This window comes from Strix aluco, chromosome 15 (assembly GCF_031877795.1).
Source record: "Strix aluco isolate bStrAlu1 chromosome 15, bStrAlu1.hap1, whole genome shotgun sequence".
NCBI lineage: Eukaryota > Metazoa > Chordata > Aves > Strigiformes > Strigidae > Strix > Strix aluco.
The window spans coordinates 6,331,772-6,353,983 of NC_133945.1; the positions used below are offsets into that span (position 1 = coordinate 6,331,772).

The 22,212-nt window shown below is 54.8% G+C and overlaps 1 protein-coding gene across 1 annotated transcript in view; it reads left to right on the top strand.

The window, feature by feature from the left end:
* The window catches only part of HS3ST6 (heparan sulfate-glucosamine 3-sulfotransferase 6), a 40,490-nt gene extending 29,275 nt beyond the window's left edge, over window positions 1-11,215 (top strand). Inside the window, exon 2 of the mRNA XM_074840859.1 lies at window positions 10,202-11,215. Within this exon, the coding sequence (XP_074696960.1) occupies window positions 10,202-10,820 (619 nt within the window). The 3' untranslated portion in view covers window positions 10,821-11,215. The remainder of the gene's footprint in view (window positions 1-10,201) is intronic.
* Window positions 11,216-22,212: the final 10,997 nt, after the last annotated feature.

The following is a 22,212-nucleotide window of genomic DNA, read 5'->3' on the forward strand; positions in this document are numbered from 1 at the left end:
AAAACACAAGATGCATGGTGAGGGGAGAACGTATTTAAAAGGCTGATTCCACTGAAAGGTGTAATAATCTGCCGGATTACTTGCCAGGGTAGCTGCAGGAAAATTTACTGCCTTGGAAAGAGATTATCAGCAGTCGCTGCTGCCAGCAGATTTCTTCCTTTTTCTTTTCTAAGAGGAAGGAAGCTTTTCATTGAATTCCCGCTGCTCGCGCCCGCGAGCGATGCTCCCCCCCATCCTGCAGCCAAACCACCACATCAGTTCTCACAGTTCAGAAGGGAGAAAAGTGATCCGGAAGATGCCAATTTTTATCCTTATCTCCCCTCTCAGGTGTGAGAGGGAAATTCGAGGCTGTGCTTGAATTGTGCTGGTGTGAGTTTACAGGCGACCAGCACCTTCCCTGCTCAGAGCCTGAAGGTGCTGAGCTGGCGGAGGAGGGGTCGGGTCTTGCTCCAAAGGCTTAAACAGGAGGAGGCATAAACCACCCCCAGCCCCGTCCCAGCCCAGGGCTCCAGGGGTGTCTCACCAAGCCCCAGCTGCAGGAACAGGCTTTGCAGGGGTGAAACCAAGCCGAGCAGAGACCCCAACCCCGAGCATCCCCTCCTGCGAGTGGGGACAAACCCCAAACATCTGCATCCCCCCCACACCCTGGGCAGAGCCGAGCTGGTTCCTGGCAGAGAATGGAGCAGCTTCGTGGGCTGGAGCTCAGGGCCACTCGTGCGCTGAGTTTGCAAGTCCTTCTGCAATCCCCCCAACCATACGCTGGAGGGACCGGACTGGGGCTTGGTGGGGGTGTGTGTGGGGGTTGGTTTTGTTTGATTTCATTCCCCTGGAAGGGAGGAGGGCCGCGGCGAGCCGGGGCAGCTAACCCCTTTAATTGTGTGCAATGAAGGCTGACAGTGCCGAGGCGCAGCCTTTAAAAGGGGTACTGAACCTTTAATTCCTGAATAAATCATCTCCAGTCTGTTGCTCCTTCATCTGCAAGCTGTTTGAGCGCGGGTACATATTCACTGCTGGGAAGGGTCATTTGGAGATCAGAACCCTCGGTTGACCCAGGTCACAGGCAAGACACCTGCCACAGGCTGTCCCCACGCCCCCGGGGCCGCCGGGACACGGGAATACAGGGGAGAGAGCCCCCAGGAGAGGGTTTCTAATTGCTGGTGTGCAGACGTGCTTCATGCCAGAGGGATGGAGAGATGGAGAGGGCCGTGCGTGCCCCTGCCCTTGCCTCCCACTGGCCCCAGCCCAGCGTCCTGCCAAGCTGGGCCCGTGTCAGCCCACGCTCTCTGTGGGGTTTTGGGGGATTCATGTAGCTGTTTCTCACCTGTTTTAACCCAAGCAGCGGGTTCGGTCGCTGTTTCGCTAGTGGTTGTTCAAAATACATCTTTGCTTGTTGCAAAGCAAATATTGCTCTGGGGAGCAGGAGGTTGGTTTTGCTTCATGTCCTCCGCCTGCAGTTGAGGGCTACAGGCGGCACTGTCCTGCTGTTATTCTGTCTCGGGGTGAGCTCTGGAGGTAGAAAACAGCCCTGTGGATTGTGGGGTGCCCGATGTGCACTGCTGCAGCTGTGGGCGATGACTCCAGGTCCCAGGGTGGCCGTGACTTTGTGCCTTGGCCAAGGGGAACCACTTTCGGCAAGAGCATGGGGGGACCTGAGCGGTTCAACGGTCAGTGTGAGGTTCATGGTTGGACTGGATGATCTTCACGGTCTTTTCCAACCCAGATGATTCTGTGATTCTGTGGTTCTGGCTGCAATGGTCCCTGGCAGACGTGAACGGGGAGTTCAGCTGCTCTGCATTTTTGGGGTGACCCCAGGCATCATAGCTCCATGATGGAGAAGGGTGAGGAGGGACTGTCCATGAATCCCGTGGATGCTGACAAGAGGCCAAACGGCCTCTCCCAGCGCTGTCACTCCTGAGCAGGGAAGGAGCTTTGCCCTTATTAACTCTAGTTTCTGCTCTTATAATCAGATGCCGTTATGTGCATTCACCGGGAGCCCTTTGGCCTTAACGACCCTGCTGGAATAACCATGCAAAGGAAAAAACCTTCAGGGCCTTGAGCTGCCCGTAATTGCAACCCGCAGCCATAAACATGAGCACGATGGTGATGCAAATGCCGGGTGGTGGTGGAGGGGAGCGGGTCTGGGTCGGTGGGGAAGCAGGAGTGGGTGCAGGGGGCTGCGGCTGCCCTGTGGTGTTTTGGGGGTGGGGTGAGAAAGGCCTTTTTCTTGCCTTCCTTCCAGGACTTGGGGTGCACAGGGATCTGGGTGGCTTTATAGATGGGCAAAGCGGCCGTGGTTTTCCAGATGGCCCTGGTTCTTATCAGGGTTAATAACTGGGTGTCGGGTGACTTGTGAAAGCAGCCACTCCATTAGAAATGCTAATGCTGGCTCCAGCTTCTCCCCTTTCCCGCTCCACATCTCCCAGATCTTGATGCTAAGTCAAACACAAAACTCCCTGGCTCCCGGCCCTTCCCAGAGCCCCCCAACAGACCCCACTGCTGCCTTCCTGTTGCTTTCCAGCCCCTGCCCTTCACAGGATGAAGCAGCTAGGCTCTGCAGCCGGCAAGGGAGCCCCTCAGGAAGGGTCTGGGGGGGCTTGGACCCCATGGGGAGCAGCCCTGGCCAGCAGCACCACCCAACCCATCACATCTCCCTTCTCTGAGCCTCTTCTGCCACCTGACCTGGCTGAATCCCAGCCCAGGGACCCTGTTCCCCATGGTCTGGTGGTGGGAGAGTTCTGGGGTCCTTTGCGTTGGCTGGAGACCCTCCAGTCGTGGTCCTGGGCTATTGCCCTGGTGAGAGGCTGCTCTGGGGCAGGAGGAGATGCTCGGGGCTCTGCAGGGATGCTCCGGGTGGGAGCAGGACCAGGCAAACCTCTGGGATGTTTCATGTATCAAACTGTAATTAGGAGCAAAGGGCAGTGGGGTGCAAAGGAGCATTAATAAATTATCTTCCCTGTTGTTAATTGACGTGTCTCCAAGTCAGCTGATTGTTGAGCCGAGGGCTTGGCTCCCCTTCCAGGCGCATCACAGGCTTGTTACTGCCATCATTAGCATATTCAGGTTTCCCTGCTTAAAGCCAATTAGCTCCTGGCCAGCCCTGATTTGGGAGCCGTGGCCTCATTTGCACATTTTTGAATCAAAAATAATGGAGGCAGGCCTGGGATGGAAAGCGCCTGGGGGGCTCTGCCTGCTGGGGGGCTGCTGGCAGGACCTGCTTGGAAGGGGCAGTGGGGAAGGAGAGGGGGAATATCACAGTAATTAGGAACAAAAAGGAACATGGCCTAATTTGCTCCCGGGCGGCTTGACAGCGGTTCAACAGATGCCCTGGTGCTTGCTCTGGGAAGAGGAGGTGATGGAGGGGACTGGGGTGGGGGGGTAAGCACAGATGCCCACGCGTGCCCCCCACCCCACTTTAGGGAATGGGGGGTCCAGCGTGTCCCCCAGCAGCCGGGGTCTCCTTGGCAGAGCCAGGATCAAGGACACAAGGCTGGATCTGTCTCTCCTGACATCCTATCCCCCTCGCTGCTTTTTTGTGCCCTGCTTCCCAGCAAAGGTGCTGCTATTTTAGCTGCTTTGAAGGAAGAGGCCGGTATCTTAAAGTCTACATAACTGGTTCCAGTTTAACAACTTCATAGCTGCTGTGTGGCCACAAAGGCAGCCTTGTCCCGCCGGGTGAGATAAGCCTGTTGGGGCGATTCATATGCAGATCCGGGTGGTACTGGGTGTCTGCTGGGAGAGGATAAATCTGTCCCAAGCCTTGTCCCCCTCTCCTGGTTCCAAACTGTTTTACATTTACACAAAAAAGGTTCTGTCCCCCATTGAGCCCCGTCCCGGGCAGCCTGTCACCCTGCCTTTGAGACAGGAGGTCCCCTGGAACCGCAGCCGGACGCCGCTGGGTGCCCCCTGCCCAGACACAGCCGGGCTGGGCTGGGTGAGCGGAGCCGTCACCGGCGCTAAGCTGGGCTGTCCCGGCCGGTTTTGTCCCCCACGTCATCCCATCGCCCATCTTATCGCCTTGAAAGAGTCACTTTCTTTGGCCCCTCAACCATATCCCCTCCCGCAGAAATCCCCTTGCCTTTCACTTGCTTTTGTCGGAGGCTTTTTTCATCAGTGCTTGGTTTTTTTTAATAATAATGGAGAGAGTTCCCCCCCCCCCTCTTTTCCACTTTTAGCAATAACATAGAACCTGCAAGCGCTGATCCAAATGTGGCACCCATCACCCACATCTGCAGTTTATCTGGGGTTTCGGAGCCTCCCTTCACGCTCCTGGCACAGCTTGGACCTGCTAAAGATACTGCCTGGCATTTTCGGGGTGGGGGGGAATTGTGGGCAGAGCCTGTCCCGCGTGTGAAGCTGAGAGCGTAAAGTAACGGATGCGCCTGTCGGAGGACGACCTCGCTGATAAATAAGTCTCCAGTCTGAGAAAATCCCTGTGTTAGCTCGGTACTGGGAGGAGTTCTCCTTCGTCTGCCACAAAATCATCCCGGAGTTGAGGCATCGTGAACCAATTAACCCTAGAAAGTTATGTTGGCCCAGTTTTTTTGAAGTCTGCTTTGATTACCTGCCTGCTATGGCTGTTAATCTGTATTTAATGCAGCTTTCTGCTTTTTTATCAGGGCTGTAAGTTATTGCACCTTGCTACCTCAACAGAGGAGGTAATTAATCTAAATGAGGGCGCCTGGGGAGCGCAGCCGTAATCTGCAATTTCCCATTGACTGTAGTAGAGGGAACATCCCGGAGAGGTCCAGCAGCCCTTGGAAATGCATCTCGGCTGAGAGCAATTATGGGATGTTACCGTCAGCTCGGCCCTCGGTGACTGGTAACGGCAGCCCCGGGGTGTGGCCGCTGCCCGTGCCGAGCCCGGGATGGTACGGCAGCAATCACACAGCCTCCGCGTGAGCGGGTACTGCAGCTTGAGGGTGAGAGGAGGATGAGGATGGGTCACCGGGGTGGGTGGAAAGGAAAATTTGGTGAAACAATGAGCTAAATGACTCCTGGCAGGCTTTGAAGTAGTTAGTGGCATTTTCCATCCCTCTCCCTGATTTTGCTATTTTCTTGAAGCAAGAAGTGTTGCTGTTTTCTTTACGTTGTGGCTGCCCCCTCCCTGGAAGGGTTCAAGGCCAGGTTGGATGGGGCTTTGGGCAACCTGGGCTAGTGGAAGGTGTCTCTGCCCGTGGCAGGGGAGTGGGACTGGATGGGCTTTAAGGTCCCTTCCAACCCAAACCATTCTGTGGTTCTATGACCCGTAATGCCCAGTGTGGGACAGCGCTGTCACACCAGTGCTGGGTCACTGGGATGAAGGTTTTGTCCCAGTGCACCTCCAAGGTGCACCCAGGAGCAGGGCACTGCTGTTCCCACTCTCCAAGCAGTATTTCTACTATAGGTAATCACATTTCTGATGCCTCTCAAATGCCAGTTGTATTTCTATCTAATTCATCAGCTTAATTGAAAGGTAAAAAAGGGTTTTATTTCTGTCTGGGCACACAGTCTCCTCTTAAAATACAAATTCCCTCCAAGGCTGATGGGGTGTTCCCTCACTGTAGTGTCGCCTACCTGTAGGCAATGCTTAGCATTCCCAAGACGTTCTCCTAAGGTCGGTAAGAATTAACTGTAAATTTAATTAAAGTTTCCAGTGCTTGCGCTAAAGTGGAGCATAACAAAAGCATGGTCTGCTCTTTGCCAGTTTAAGCCAGATCTGGAGGGAGACAGGAGTTATCAATAATTAACTGGGGTAATTTAGGGGAAAGTATTAGGGAGCTAACAAAAATGTGAAGTAGCGTAATTATCTTGCAAGTAGCTGGGAGTGATTGAGCTGCTGAGGAAGAGGAGGTGTGGCACAATTAACCGCTCGGAGGCTGCTGTTCCCGGCATGGTCCCGGGATGATGCTGGGACCCAGCTCTGCCGCCACCACCCTGACCCCAGCGGCCGGTGGCTCCGCGTTAACTGAGTGTGGTATCGAGGGTTTCAAACCAAGTCAGCGGCGTCTGGCCCACGGGGGAGTCGTGCACCTCTCATTCCCCTCAGAAACAAAGCTGTGGGTGTGTTGGAGCCTGTCTGAGGGTCCATCTAAGTGCTTGCAGAGCTTATGGTGCTGATGGACCAACCTTGGGGGGGTTTTGCACGGGATGTCACTGCCCCATTGCTGTCCCTGGAGGGGGGACCAAGTGTGGGGCTGTGCTGGTGGGGGGGAAGGTCTCTGTACCCCATCACAGGAGCTGGGCGCTGCTGCTCTGGTAGTACCTGTGCAAACAGAGCTGGAAATCCCTGCCCCAACATGGGCTTTATTAAAAATTCTAAATTAATTACATTTTAATTAAGCCTAGGATGGCGTGGTTGACTTCCATTAAAGCTGGTGTCGTTCCTGCGTGCTGAGACGCTCTCGGTCAGCAGGATGAGTGTGGGGAAGGTGCTGGTATGCTGGGTGCGGGTGTCCTGGGTGGTGAGGGGGGTTCTGGGGGTCCCTCTGCCCCACAGACCCCTTAGGGACGGCCTCAGCTCTGTGGGGCTCAGCCTGGTCCTTGCTGTCTGTCTGCAAAAAGGAAGGAGGGGAGTAAATACCTTTTATTAAAATATTTTAGCAAAACCTTTGCTGGGGCATCCAGACTTATCTTCGTGGTCGCTGTGTCGATGCTCTCGGAGAGCACTGCTGTTGCTGGGGTGGCTCACGGGTTTTCTCTCTGGTTTATGTCCTCGGGAACACCACAATGGCAACTGCAGCAAACCCAAACCGTTGTGTTTTACGAAAGCTGAGCACAACCATGAATTCCTGAGCTTGGGTCAGATCAGTGCCAGTTTTGGGGAGCACAGGCTGAGAAAAGCAGTGTTTTGGTTTAACGTGAGCTCTCCAGGCTCTAGGATCACGTCATCGCAAGCGTTCACTGTTTGATAATAAACATTTTATTGCCCGTTGAGGAGAGGGATTGATTTAGGTTTTAAGACCACTTTAGCTGAGAGAGGGTTTTGGGTGGCCGAGCAGCACAAGGAATGAGCCCTTTTGCCATGCAGAAATCCCGATGGTATCTGGGGAAGTGCTGCAGAAATTCCTCAACAAGTTGCCCAGAAAAAGCTGTGAGAAGCAGCCTGGCAAACCTTATGGCAGGTTTCTGAATGTAATTAGAGTTAAACATACTTTGCTGGCTTGGCTGGGGCCGGGGAGGGGCGCCCAGGCAGGTTGGAGGTGGTGCTAACAGTGGCGTTCAGAGATGTGCAGTTGGTTTTTCCTTGGCTCCGGGCAAGGGTGTGGGGTGCAAGGACCTGATCCTGAACTGGGAAGGTGCTTCCCAGTGGGAACCCCGACAGTCAGCCCCTCCGTGAGCACGGTTATTTGGGGTGGGGGGGGAAAGGTGCTGAAGAGGTTGGGGAAAGCACCCATCGCTGCCCCAGGATGCAGGTACCCCCGAAGGGCATCCCGCCTGCCCGGGTGCCAAATGGAGGGGCCAGGCTGTTGGGTGGTGATGCTGGGGATGAGAAGTGGCTCTGAAAATGCTGGCACTGTCCAGAAAAAGAAAGAAAAAAAAAGAAAAGGGGGGGAAAATAAAAGCCACAAGTGGATTTTGCCTCTTGTTTGGGGGAGGGAGTTGTGCGGGGCCCAGCATCGCTTGCAAATGCTTTTAATAAAGTGTTCTTTCCTGCGTCCAGGGGAAAAAAACCCAGAAACCTCAAGCCTTTTCCCATTACATAAAGAACAGATGCTGCTGGGCAGAGCCCTGCCTTCCCCACAGCACAGCCCCAGCTCAGCCCGTCCCCTCCCGCCATGGGGACCCAGCTCCCCCTCCAGTGCCACCACTCTGAGCAGTGGGGTGGGAATCCCCTAAAACACCCCGTCCTGCCCCAAAGTGCCGCTGCCAAGAGCCGGCCCTGCTGTGGGACCCAGCCGCAGCCCCGTGGGAAGGTCCATCCTCATCCTCCTGCTCTGCCAGCATTCCCGCAGGGATCGCCTGAGCAGGGATTTGGAGCTCTCCCTGTCCTTGAGTGGGTCAGCTTGGCCTCAGACAAGCAACGTTAAAAAAAACCTGCCCCTGCCTGGGTGAGGGAGGAGAGGTTGTGTGGGGACAGGCCAGGGAAGCTCCTCTCCTTTCCAGGGAGCCCCAAGGGACACGGGGTGGAGCAGCCCCAGGGGGATCCTCGAATTTTAAAATCAGAATTCTTCCAAGTTCAGGCAAAATGGAGAGTCCTTGCAGGAAAGAGTCTGTCCAGTCCCGACTCTCTCCTTTCGGTTAAGTGAAACTTCTTGGTTAAACTTGATTTTTTTGTGCTTTATTTTATCCCTTGTCATGGTTAAGATTTGGGTATTGGTACTTTTTTCAGGAGACTTCCTGATCCCTGGAGCTCATCCTGGGATGCCTCTGGGTGTGGAGCAGCTCTGGTTGCATCCCCGTGTGTTTGCTGACCCATACAAGTGATTTTGTGTCAGGATGTTGTTGGCTGGATGAATGTAGGAGGCTTCTACACAAGCCACGTCATTGCTTGGTGCCTCAGTTTCCCATTGTAAACCAGTGCTTGCCTGCTGGGTTAAGTGTTCTGCATCTGCTAAATCCTAGGCGGGAGCAAAGGATGGGATTATTCTGTATATGATTACATGTATTTCTGTGTGCACACAGACATGTAGTTTTTATTTTAGAACTAATGAAGTGGTTTGGTCATTTCCTTTGGTATTAAGCAACGCTCTGAAAGCTTCACATCCCCTCCCTGTGGGAAAGCAGCCTCCTGCTCGGGACAGACCTGGTGCAAGGACAGACCTGGTGCAAGGACAGCCTCCCAGGTTGGGTGGACAGCAGGGCTGAGCCCCTGGCACCAGGGCAGAACGCTGCTGTGCTCCGAGCAGAATGAGTTTCCAGCCCAGGGCTTTCAGCAGGAGACTCCTCTGTTTTACGTGGCTGGGAAGGGGGAGGATGCACGTCACCCCGAGCATGATGGAGGGGATGGGGAGCACAGCTTGTGACAGCACAGAGGAGATGAAGCTGTTTCAATCCCAGATGAGCCCCCCCGAAGAGTGAGCTCCATCTCTGCGTCCGTGTGGGGCCTTTTGGCGAGGGCTCCCGTGCGGATGCCGTGGGAGGGAGCTGGTGGGATGTGGCTGGGATGCAGCAGCAGAGCGCCGGTCCCCTGACACATCTGTCAGCAAGGGGAACTGTGGGGAGCAGCAGCAGGTCGGGGTGGCACTGTGTGTCAGGGAGCCCCTCTGGGCCCGTGAGCTGCCTCCTGGCTGGCCCCGCGGTCTTGGCTCAGGGTGTTCTGCTGTTGGGGGAAACCAAGTCCCTTCTTCACCAGGACGACCAGAGGGGACATGTCTGGTCCCAAGAAGGGGGACGTGAGGGGCTCTGGGGCAGGTGCCTGTGCTGGTGGCAGGGGTCACCCGTTCTGCAGCCCCTGGCTCTCCTCACAGGGTGACATGCCTGGGTAATTTCTCTGGCAATTAATGCCTCATTAAAGTGCACAAGGGAACAATCAGGGCAGTGAATTTTACACAGCACAATGACTGGGCCCTGAGAGGTTTTCTGCCTTTTTTTTAAAAAGGAAACAGTCTTTTTCTGGCCTTAACTGCTTGCTGTCTGAAGGCAGAGGAGGTGGGAGCCTTGGTGGGCATCTCCGTCCCCAGCCGCCGCTTGGGTTTACCCCGTGGGTGCACATTTACCTCTTTCTTCTTTGCAACCCCACGTGGCCTGTCAGCACATCCAGTAACTGTAATCGGTCAGAGGCTGGATCAAAAATCAGCCCCATCCCAAAACCTTCATGCCAAGAGACTGGTCGCCACCACTGAAACTCACTGGGGTGGAGGAGGAGTGGGCAGGAGGGATTCCCAGGGTTGGGAAGGGGGTTGTGGGGGACCTCTGAGGTGGACCAACAGCCTGCAAGTACCCTCTGGATGGTGTTGCTTGTGGGGCAGAGTGACAGGGAGCCCCTTCCCTGGGACAGACCCTGGCAGGGATGAAGGGGAGGCTGAGATGAGGTGAGGGAAGGAAAGACCTGGGCAGGGGGACTCCTAGGGAGGCTTTTGAAGATGAGGAGGTGGCCAGTGGGGTGTGACAAGGCAGCGTCCCTGGCTGGCAGGAGGGAAAGGAGAGGGGCAGTTGCAGTTGGGGAGCCTCTGGGCGTTTCTGGCCGAGTTTTGGGGTTTGCTCCTGCTCGTCCCCATCACGGCATCAGGTCAGAGCAGCTGTGCCTTGTGTGAGCCCTGACTGTGTCCCTTTCTCTCCCCAGGAGCCTGATGCCACGGACGCTGGAGGGGCAGATCACGATGGAGAAGACCCCCAGCTACTTCGTCACCAAGGAGGCTCCCCGGCGCATCTACAACATGTCCCGGGACACGAAGCTGATCGTGGTGGTGCGTAACCCTGTCACCCGCGCCATCTCGGACTACACGCAGACGCTCTCCAAAAACCCCGCCATCCCCAGCTTCCAGGCCCTGGCCTTCAAAAACGTCAGCACGGGACTGATTGACACGAGCTGGAGCGCGGTGAGGATCGGGATCTATGCCAAGCACCTGGACAACTGGCTGCAGTACTTCCCTCTCTCCAAATTCCTCTTCGTTAGTGGGGAGAGGCTTGTCAGCGACCCAGCCGGGGAGATGGGCCGTGTCCAGGACTTTCTGGGTCTCAAGAGGGTGGTGACGGACAAACATTTCTATTTTAATGAGACCAAGGGCTTTCCCTGCCTGAAGAAGCCGGAGGGTGGCAGCAAGCCCCGCTGCCTGGGGAAATCCAAGGGGCGGCCGCACCCCAAAATCGACGTGCAGGTGGTCCAACGCCTGCGGGAGTTTTACAGACCCTTCAACATGAAGTTTTATCAGATGACGGGGCAGGACTTTGGGTGGGACTGAGCCATCCACAGGGCATGCTGCTGAGCTGGGACCTGGCCTGCCCAGCAGTGTGCGGAGCCAGGACCACGGTCCAGGGATACTCGGGGCTGCCGTGGTCCAGGGATGCCCGTGGCCGCCCCACCAGCAACCTCCTCCCTTCGTTCTAATTTATATCAGACCTTTTCTGGTGAGAAACGGACCCTTCTGGAGTAGAGAGAAATATTTAAGAAATAAAACCACAGGTGACCCCTCTCCCCTCCCTGACCAGATTAAATATTCTTCCACATAAATTCTTGCTAATCTATATTAACCATGAGTGTTCTGGGTGGTGAGTGGGAGCGTGTGAGCGCGTGGACGGGTGCGTGTGTGCGTGGGGACATCGGCTCTGCCATCCACAATAAAAGCTTTGGAAACCAGTTGGTCTCTGGGCTGTGCGGCCGGTGGGTTTTTGCTAAATCAAATTCCGGTGCTGAGCACAGGCAGCGGCTGCTGTGGGGCGGTGGGTGAGGCCGTCCGAGCCGCAGACCCCAAGCGTGGGGTATGTTTTGCAGACAGAAAATAGTCTGCAGGAATTTCCTAGTTAAGAAAAACAATTAACGGCAGTAGTTTTGAGTAAATGCCAGGTCCGGGGTTAGGGAGAGGGAGTTGCATATCACATACCTTCTTATGTTCTTTGAGTAACCCAGATGATAAAGCAGGGCATTTGTAACCCTTGGGATGAAAATCCCTGCTTCCCCTGAATTCACCCAAGCACAGCAGACAAAAGCCCCAAACTCTGACCTTTCAGTTCAATAATCTCAATAGATTTTCGAGTCTGCAGCCGTAGAGGGCCATCATGGGAGGCTGCAGAAATTAGTTTAATCTGAATTAACTAGTTTTCCCTTAATTAAAGATGGGGAAAACATTTAATTAACCTCTCATATCTTATTAGTGACTTGTATTTGTCTCTTTAATGAGCTAATTATATGTTTTCAAGGGCCCTCAGGCCCTGCATTGTTTGCAAATATGTTTTGACCTCGGTTTCTTCCATCATGCAAAGCTGACCGTCCCACCAGGCGAGTCCTCCCCTCCTCGCTGCTGCTGTCTGGGGGTGATGGAGGCAGCAGGTACCCCTTCTCCTGGGGTGCATGACAGGCCCCAGCCCCTTTCCTCCCAGCTCCAGGGCGGTTTTACACCAGCACGTTGTGCTTTACCCCGCACAGCTCTCCCCACATCCCGGCCGCTGGCACCTTCTTCATGCCCCTTGGAGGTGACACGTATTTTCTGCACCGATGTGCTGAGCTGTAGCTGAGCTTCGGCACCTTTGTCCAGTTCAGCCCCTGGGCTCGTCTGGTCGCTGCTGGGACAAGTGACATGTGTGGGGACGGGCTTAACGTGATGTTGGAGTTAAATGCAAACAGTTGCCTGTTTCTGTGCGGGGAGCGGGGCGTTGTGGTGTGGGTCCCTGCCTGTGTGAGGGGTGCTGGGGACAGACGCAGATGACACCGGTGTGGTGCCAGAGCTTGGGCCTTTATGGCCAGTATTAAGAAACTGGGACATTGTAAAAGAATAGTAAGAAGAGACAAAATCAGGGCTGGTTTTCTGCTGGTTAAAACCCCAGAGCACTCCGAGCCATGCGGCCGTCACCAGGTGGGACTCTGTGCTCAGTGCGGGGTCCCCCCGGCCGTGTCCCCCCGGGACTGCAAGTGTCCCGGCCACCGACCCGCTGGGGGTTGGATGTCGGAGCGGCTGGAGCCTGTTGTCATTCTCGCTGGCAGCTCCGCATGATGGACTGCGCTCTGCTTGTTTAGGTTTTGTTTCCAGCCACGACATTCGACCAAATTATTCTCCACGAAGGGCTTTAAAGTTTCCCAAGTGCCTGTGAAAGCCTGGAAACGCTGATAGTGATCCTATTTCTCAGCTGAGTGACTGCATTCAGCCCCAGCCATATTGATATGCAAAACGTTAAGGGTCCCGGCTCTAAAGATGGTTTCTGTCTGCCCTGTGAAAGGGAGCCATACTTTTTTAAAGCCCGGGCCTTTCTAAAGCCGCACAATACCATATAGACTATGCCATTTAAAGCATCTGAAGCGACCCAAAATGTATTGAAAGCTTGCTTTGCAGACTCATTAAGACTACTCAATAGGTTCTGGCAAATACTGTGCCAGGGCTGACCGCACGGATTAAGACTTTTGAAGTGTTACACAAACCCCCTGCTTAAACTAATTGCTGCCCCGCAGCTCATGAGGTCAAGTATTTGTATTCATTGCCTCCGAGAGGAGCCACTTATGGGTCTGTCCAGGTGAAGTCTGCACTTCATTAGATCAAGACAATAAAAGTGGCTTTGGGTAGGAAGGGGGAAGGTGCCCGGATGAAATCTCCCGGCTCTTGCTCTGAGCTCAAGCACAGGCTTATGTCCACCACAGCAGCGTTTTGGGTCGTTTCTATTGTTTTCAAGAGCCCCAGCGGAGCGATGCGCTTCCAGCTGAAGCTGCTCGGTGCGGGATAGCGGCTGGGCCGGTGGCTCTGCCAGGATCTGCACCGCGTCACTCCCCGGTCACCTGCAGCACCCACGTCCCACTGGCGCTGTCCTGTGGTGGGAGTCCACCAGCGTCATGGGGGTTTCGGCTCAAGAAGCGAGTTGGTGTGTGAGGGATGGGCTGGGATTTGGGAAGGGGGGGCATCGCTCGAGCAGCGACTGCTTGAAATTCAGTGGGCTCACCCAGCAGTTCTCCACCGGGATGTTTCATTCCCCAGGGTCGGGTGGGTTCCCTTGGCCTGCAGGATGGGCCCCTAATTAGAAAAGGAGATTTAAGAAAAGTCAGCAGCTGATTTACTGAAGGTGACAGGTCGCACCTCGGCAGAGGGTCTTGTGCGTATCACCAAGAGCCAAGGGCTACTAAAGAAACTTTGCCTCTTTGTTGTAGGTGTTTTGGTGGAGCTTATTTAGGAGCCTTTTCCCTGATAACAAGCAGCGGGTTCTTAGGGAAATCTAAGCTCAAACCCCCTTTGTGGTGTCTTGTAATCAGCGATATCGGCCCGTGGACCTCGGCTTTGGGGCTGCTACTGCCAGGCTCAGGCAGGAGCCAGGGGGTCTCACCCGGTGGGACCCCACAATGCTGCAGGGAAGTGGCACTACCGGGGACCACCGGCCGCTCCCTCCAGCATGCTGCGGTCCCTGCGCGGGAAGTGCCACGGGGTCAGGGATCCTTCAGAAATACGCCCCGACAACTCCTGTGGAGGCTCAGGGACAGGCATCACCGCTGTATCTTTCTGCACAAGACCTCTTGAAATAAAGTTATGAAAAGATGCTGCTGCACTGTGTTGATGTCTTCTGTCTGCCTGCTATGACGCACCGCTGGGGCGGGCTGGGGAGGGGACACAGTCCCACGTGCCTGATTTTATGACTTTTTCCCTTCATTGTGTCTATCTGTGATTGCTAAAAATCCAGAAACCTGGAAGGTGATGTTTTCCCCCAGGACAGCAGGTGCTGGGAGAATGTGCTTAAAAACTCAGGCGAGCACCCAACCTCTATCTACCCAATGCTGGTGCTTCCTCAAGGAAGCGTTTCCAAGTGAGCTCCCACGAGAGTTTGGGCAGTGACTTGCCCACGTCTGCTTGCTCAGAGGATGGTGGCAAGATGTCCCACGCTGCCAGAGCTGCAGAAATGCCTTTGGGGCACCAGGTTAAATGGGGGAAGTGCCAGAGCAAGAAGGTGATGGAGATCCAGCTTCACTGCCAAGTGTGAAATGAAGTTTTCATCCCCGTTGCAGTTAACCAAGGTCTCCATTTCTAACCCCATTTTCGTTTTGAAAATCCAGCTATCCAAAGTGTTGTGGTTCCTTTGTGCCCTGGGCCTCCCCCTCCATCCCAACTGCTCCATAAGCCAGGAAGAGCACGGTTGCAAGAGCTTTCAAAAATTTGTATTTACTCCTTTTTCTTTTATTCCAAATTTAGGAGGGCAGAAGGGAAAGAACAAAAATAGGGGAAAAAAAAAGCTCAAAAGGAAGAAATTAAAACTTCCCTGCTATTGTGTAGGCCTGGAGCTGCAGGAGAGCAGCAGGGCTGATTTACAATTATACATTATACACATTTTGATGTGCCCTGGGAATGTTTTATAACCTGTAACAGGGAGAGCCATGCTTTTCCCTGAAAATGCCCCATCTGTCCCCATTCTGCCACAGTCCCAGGTGGGATTCATGCTGCCGGGGCCGTGGGGCACCTGTGGGTTATAAATACAGGGAGGGTGGGGGGACTGGATCCTCCCTGCAGGACCTGCCACAGGTGTGGAGGGAGCAGAGGGCTGTCCTGGCTCAGGGAGCAGGAGCTGGCTGGTAAGGGGGGGCTTCTGCCAGGGGTGTTGGGCATCCTTTGTGCTGCTTTGGGGGGCTGTAGGGACAGCCTGGTGTTTGGGGATGCAGCAGCATGGCTGTGTGCTCAGGGGGTGTCTGTGGGTGCTGGTGCACCCTAAAGTTTCCAGTGTTGTGCCTGGGGTCTCCAAGAAGAGTGTTGTCTGTCCCATGGTGCAGTCCTGTATCTCCCTGGGCATTTGAGTGCTCACCTTCGGGCCACTGGTGCTTCTTTGGGGCACGATGGGGGCCTGGGGACTCTGTGGGAGTGGGGCAGCAAGAGGGGCTGGGGCTGTCCCTGCAGGACATGGCTCTGCTTCCTGGTGAAATGAGCCACGGGGGGTTCAGCATCACCTGCAAACCTCTGCTGTGTGCCCTGCTTCGGGATGTCCAGGGCTGTGATGCTTCTTGCTGCAGGGCGCACTGTGGTGGCCTCCCTTCTGGGGTGGCATGGAGGAGAGCTCCTGGGAGGGACATGAGTGTCCTCTCGCAGTGCCCTGCCTTCCCACGAACCCCCCCGGCACCACACACAGTCCTTGAGTGGCACCCAGGGCTGCCAACTCTGCTGGTTCCTGCTCTGGTTTTGATCTTGACATGATCTCAATATGCAGAACAAACTTGTGCCATATTCCCTAATAGACAAGCAAAGGGCCACGCTGGGGGAGAGACCGCTGTAATTGCAACCAGGTGCCCGGTGGTGGCTTCCAAGTTGTGTGGAGTGTGGGCTGGATCCCACGTGTGGGCACGAATAACCACATCAGGTGTAGGCAGCGCCGGGGTACACGAACGTAACAAAGAAAACGAAGTATGCAGGGCCTGTGTCTAACGTGGGAGCAAGCTGGGCTGCCTTGGTTCATCTGTGCCCTGATGCTGGGTGAGGTTATTCACTGGTTTAACTGGAATTGGGGTGAGGTGAGTGCAGCCCATGTGCTCAGCCCCTCTGGAAGCCTGTGAGCAGGCAGAAGGTGCTTTTAGGAAAATAGTTACTTACTGAAATAATTAACCACTTGATTTAGTTGTGAGCTGCCTGCTGGGATTAGTGCCTGTCCAAACTGGGAGAGGGCACACTGCTGGCATGTCCCCACTGCGAGGGTGTCCCCGGGGGTCCCACTGCAGGCTGGATCCCCCAGCCCTGATCCCCACCCTGCCACTGCCCCAGGTCCCCCCTGCCGCCTCCAAACCCCGTGGCTCCCGAGAGCAAATGTGAAAGATATGCAAGTGGTGTGGCTGCTGGGAGGAAACCAGCTCTGCTGAGTTTATTTGCATTTCTTAGTGTAAAAAAAAAAAAAAAGTATTCTTTAAACCGTTTTGAAAATGCAAGCTGCTTCTCCATTCAGATTTTAAGTCTTGCCTGGGCATTCAGATGTGGTTTCCGAAGGAGGAGGGGTGTCAGTCTCAGCCTCCTCCTGTGCAGGTTTAACTCAGTTGCAGCAGCATTTTAAAATGCTCTGGTCACCCTGTTCCTTCTGGGTGCTCGGGGTTGTCTCCATCCTGCTGGTGGTGCCATGGGTGCGTGGGCTCGCAGGGGTGCTGCTGCGCGTGGGATTTGTGACATATGTGGTCAGGAAGAAGAATGCCTCCTTTGCTTGCAGCACCCTTTTTCCCACTCCAAGAGCTGAGATTCTGGTCGTGCGAGGGGGCTGGATCCTGGCTGAGGCAGAGCCGCCCCGTCGGGCTGTGCACCCTCGCGCAGGCTGAGCGCTTCCCTCGGCTAACGCGAGAGCTCTGATTTATTTCTTTGATTAGAAACAGCAACACATTGCCTCCCATAATTAATCAATTTATATCAATAGAAAGAATAAATTGGTGCCTTTCTGGCAAGCTTTTCCCTGGCGGGAGGCGAGCCCCAGGCCTTAATCGTGTACCCCCCCATTGCTTCCCATGCGTGCGGGGTAGAGGGAGGCGTGTGGGATGGGGCACTGCCACCACCGCCCCTTCCCCAGGGGCCACGGGCACACAAAGCTGGCAGGAGGAAGAGGGGGATGGCCTGAGCCTTTGGGGCTGGCTCATGGTGGGACACCAAGTGATGCCACAGTTCATTACATGAGGGCCAGCGTGGAGGTAAGTGATGACTCTAGATGGTTTGATTCAGCCCGTTTCTCCCAATTTACCATGGCTGGTGAGGGATGGTGCAGACCACGGCCAGGTGATGAAGTTGATGCTCCCAGTGTCCGGGCAGGATGAGACTGGCATGGCCATACTGGCTTTGCCCCAGCACCACCATCCACACAGGCAGCTGCTGCCTCCAACCATGCCTGAAAGTCAACAGGGAGAGAATTTTGCACTTTTTTTCCTTTTGCTATGAGTGCAAACTTCCATCTGACAGCAGGGGCTGATTGCTGGAGACACCCCGCAGCAGCCGCAGCAGATGCCAGCGGGAAAGAAAGTGCGAGGGATGGAGGGCAGCAGGGGAGAGGCCGGGAAACTGGGAAACGCTTCTGGTGGGGGTGGGAAAGGGGCTTGTGCAACAGCCAGCCTTTAATTAAGGGTCTTTAAAGCGTTTTCCAGCTGGTTAACATTGCCTTGCCATATTGGAGTGGTTTAGAAGCAATGCTCCTTGGGAATGACTCCCTTCCTGTTGGCCCTGTGTGTGGGTGACAGGTCCCCACCCCACTGCTCCCAGTCCCCCACACCTTCCAAAAAATGGGGCAGAGAAAAACAGGGCCATGCCCGGGTGGAGAGGATGGGGAGACCTCTGCACTCAGAGAGGGGTGAGGCAGGGAAGAAGCCCATTTCTCTGACCTGATTGCAACACCCAAGTATCTTTAACGCAGCTTCTGCAGCACCCAGAGTGGTTTGTGGGAGAAGCTGGTGGCATCGCCAGGCGCTGGGAGGGGACGGCGTGGTGTCACACACAGCATGCAAGCGCTGGATTGGGAGTGCCAGATCCAGCTCTGGGGTGGATACTGGTGCCAGGAACCAGCCCTGGGGCTGTGGCTGGGTTGTGGGGAGGTCTGGGGACAGGTACAGGAGGTCAAGGCTACACCTGAAGTGCAGGAGTGCCTGTCTGGCATGGTGAAGGTATGTGAATATTCTCTCATCGAAGTGGGTAAACACTGCTGCTCTGTGCTGTACCTGTGGCTGCACTGATGCTTTTTGTACTGCCCTAGAAAAAAAAAAAAAAAACCAAACACATAAACCCATCTGAGTTAGAGAAGGGTCGGCCTGGAGCGACCATCATGTGCGTGCAGCTGAGCTGGTGCTGCGGAGCTACTTCACACCCAGCTGAGGGTGGGAATAGTCTCCAAAGACGTTTGCTCCCCCTTGGGTACTTGTTTGTGCCTGGCTGCTTTCGGTTTGGTGCTGTGGAGCTGTGCTTGCCACAGGACACTACTGCTTTCGCTGCTGATAGTGCTCAGATTTGCCCTGCACGTCTCCTGCCCTCGTGCCTGGGTGCTGGGCAGGATTGTGCTGCCTTCAAGTCTTCCTTCACAGCAGGTTTTACTCATGGCGATACAGCCCTATGTTAACGTCCACCCTGAAAGGTTTCTGCTCTGACCTTGCTCTAGTTGCAGTGGGAAGAAGTTATGGTGGGGGCCCTTTCTGCTGCAATTCTCATGTTGTTTCCCCCGTGGGGTGCCACATCCAGCCGTGCTGTCCAGCCCTTCCTGCCCACAGCCGCAGGATGCCGGGGCAGGGGGGGTGATGGGGGTGCCATGGGGCACCCAGGCATCTGCTGGAGCTAATGGTTCTGTCCCATTTCTCCTGCTGCAATCAACTTGCAGAAATGAGCTTCAGAGTGAAAGCATTCGCCCACCTGCTAGCTGGGGTTAGACTTTGCTTTGGACATAAATCTGCACAGAGGTGTTTATGCTGAAACTACGTGGGGACTTGTTCTGCCTTTTAAGTTTCATTTGCTCCCCCAAATCCTCCTGGAGCCTTTACTCCTCCATCCCACGCAGCACTGCCAAAATTACCTTGTACAAAATCCTCTTGGAGGTGAGAGGGGAGCTGCCACCATGAGGGTGGGATGGGTGCGTGCTGTGATGCGCCGTCCCCGCTTTGCCAGGAGATTTATCCGTGTGATGAAAGGGAGGAACCTGCCCCAGGAATCAGCATCGCACCGGGACATCACGATGTGCTGTAATGATGCAGGAGGCTGGTATTAGTCGGGTGGTCTGCAGGGGTGCCCCCAGCCCTGCCTCTCCTCCTGCATTAGGTTTAAGCTTCTGGTAGCAGGGGAGGAGGGGTTTGGGCAGACGGTGCTCCGTTGCCCTTCCTCGCCAAGGCCAGAGCTGTTTTGAGAGGGCAGGCGGTGTGTTTGCAGATGGAGGTTATTCCCTCCGCTCCCCCATGGGCTTTCCCAGTGTTTCCAGGCTCAGCGGAAATCTGTGGGTGCCAAACCCTGCCGCGGAGCATGCTGTGTGCAGAGCTGCCTGTGTTAAAAACCACTTTTGTGCGTTTCTCTGTAACCCTAAACCTTTCTCTAGAAATGAGTACAAACTGACTGTTGTCCCCTGTCTGGGGTTTTTCCTCCTCCTCCTGCCGAGGTTTCAGCCAGGAGCTGCATTTGCAGAGGAGGTGATGCAAACCCAGCTGTGAGTGGGCTGAGGGTGTTTTGCTTAGAAAGGGAAAAATCCCCCTTTTTCAGCAAAATATCCCCTGACTGCTGGAGCAGGCACCATCACTGCAGTCCCTTCATTGAATTTGAGGCTGAGGATGGGATGGCTGAGCACCATCCTCCTCCCCCTCTTTCTCTGCGCACCCTGGCCTCGCTGCAGCACTCCCAGGTTGAAGTTCCCCACTGTCAACTCCTATGACATGGTTAGGGCTGGGGCTCCCTCTGCTTCTGCAGTGCTCTTACCTTTGGAAAAAAATCCCAATAAAAGCTAAAAGGCAACTTTAATAGTGTAGTATTAGAGAAGACTGGATGAGAAGTGCTGGGAGAAAAGGGGTCCTTACTTGGGCCAGGGCTGTGGCACAGCCAGGGCTCCCAAGCACGGATCCATGGTTGCCACTCAGGGACACAGAAGTGGGGAAAAAATATAAAATCAACATTTTCTGGGCTTGGCTGCTGTGTGCTGATGTGCTGTGCTCGGGCAAGGGGAGGACAGGCTTACCCCACGGCTGGCACAGCAGAGTCCTGTCACATTGAGGACTGGTATCGGGGTTATTTAGATTTGTCTGAGCTAAAGGCCAGTCGGGTACCTGCCTGTGGAGGATGTGATCCTGGCGCAGCGTGCCCAGGGCCAGGCGCCCATCGGTGAGTGGGATGGTGCACAACTGGGCAGCAAAATGTAGGCACAGGCTGAAACACTGCCCAGAGCAAGCGCCTGTAACCGGCAGAAAACATTCCAAGTCTGGAGAGGCTTCGCAATAATTTCCACATTCCGTAATTTTTCTCAAGAGGGGAAGAGAGGCAAGCCTGAAATAATTACCCACACAAGCAGTCATTGAAATGTTCTTTACTGCGAGCACTGATCACTTACTGTATTTAACAAGAAAATGTTGGCTCTCGGTGCATAAAAGCAAGCAATGATTAAAGCTCTTGTTTTCAGGATCTGTGAGCCAAAGCACAAAAGTCTATCGCTAGATTCAAGTCTGAGCTTGGCAACCAGCTCCTACTCAGGGAGTGGGCCAAGGTGAAGTGACTCTGCTCAGTAACTGTGGGGTTCAGGGTGCTGGGGAGCAGAGTGGGTGCTGGTCCCCCCACCCCACTGATGCTGGCTGTATGGGGGCATCTCCAGCAGTGAGGACTTGTGCCTTCAGCCCTGGCAGTGAGTTGGGGCATTTTGCAGGAGGTGGAAGATGTTGTAGCTTCTTGGGGCTGTGAAAGGTTCCTTGGTGGTGGAAAGGAGTAGGTGCTGAGCTCGAGAGTGAGCTGGGAGATGGGGCCACCGGGTGTCTGCTGCCTGTGCAGCAAGAGAGGATAGTTTGGGGGAAGGTAAAAGGCCCTGGTGTGCGCAGGCAGTGATGCAAAGCAGGAGCTTGTCCGGTGGCAGAGCTATCTGACAGCTTCTGCTGTCTGGAGTCGGGGATCCCACTTTGGTCTCTGGGGTGTCTCGGACTGTGCTCACCCTCTTTGGGTAGCGACCAGCTAAATTGGAAGGAGCTGTGCCCTGGTGAGAGGCCGGCAGGGTATCACGCAAGCCCCAGGGTAAAAATTTGCAGAGCTGATGAAAGCACCCTTTTGTGCTGCGCTATGTACCACCCTGCTCAGAAATGCTGCCCTGAGATGAACTGGGATCAGCAAGGCCAGAGCTCGCAGCATCGCTGGAGATGTTACTGCAACAGCCTCGTCGCTGCTGTCACGCATCAGAGTGGGGGGATACTGCAAGGTGCAAGGCCCCTGTGTTAGCAGAGGGTGTGGGGATGCTGCAGGTGCCACCAAAGGTGCTACAGCAGCTGTGTGTGCAGGGTCACCCAGGCAGGCAGCACAAGAGGACCCGTGTACAAAATCCGCTCTTGATCTGTAGGTTTGCACAGTTCTGCTGCTCCCCTGTGAACTGCTCTGGTCCCTGAATGGGGACCTTCTCTGAGACTGGCTTCATGGCTGGGATATTAGCTTGGTGCAAGGTTATCTTCTCCAGGAAGTGATATTTTTACAGCAAAGTCAGGAGGAGTTGCCTGTGAATGCCTGTTGGGACAGTCCCACATGTACCACGTGGTGCTGGGGGTCTCTCCTAAAACCAGGCTGTGTTTAAGACGCACAGCATCCCACAGTGATGGGCAGTCGTGTGAAACCAGGAGTGTCTGCTGCAGCACAGCCCCTTCTGCGGGTCTTTATTTTACCCTGAGACTCTAAAGGCTGATGATGAGGTGGGACGCTGAGGTCAGTGGTACAGTGTCTTGGTGTGAGTGTCCCATGGAGTCTGTTTTGGTGTCATGTCATGGCTGCTGGCAGTCCTGGAGCTGCTGGGAGAATTGGCATTAGTGAGAGGAGCTCTGCCCAGTGTGGACAGGCAGCTCCAGCAATACTAGTGGCAGTAGGAGCTGGGCATGAATTTGAGCTGAAGAAACTGGCTTCTTGCTGGTATAAATCAACCTTGTTTGGTTCAGTGCAGCAGCATGATTGAGACCAGGTCAGGATCTAGTTCAGACCTTCCTACGTTGCTTTGTTAAGCTCCTGTCCTTGAGGAAGGTGT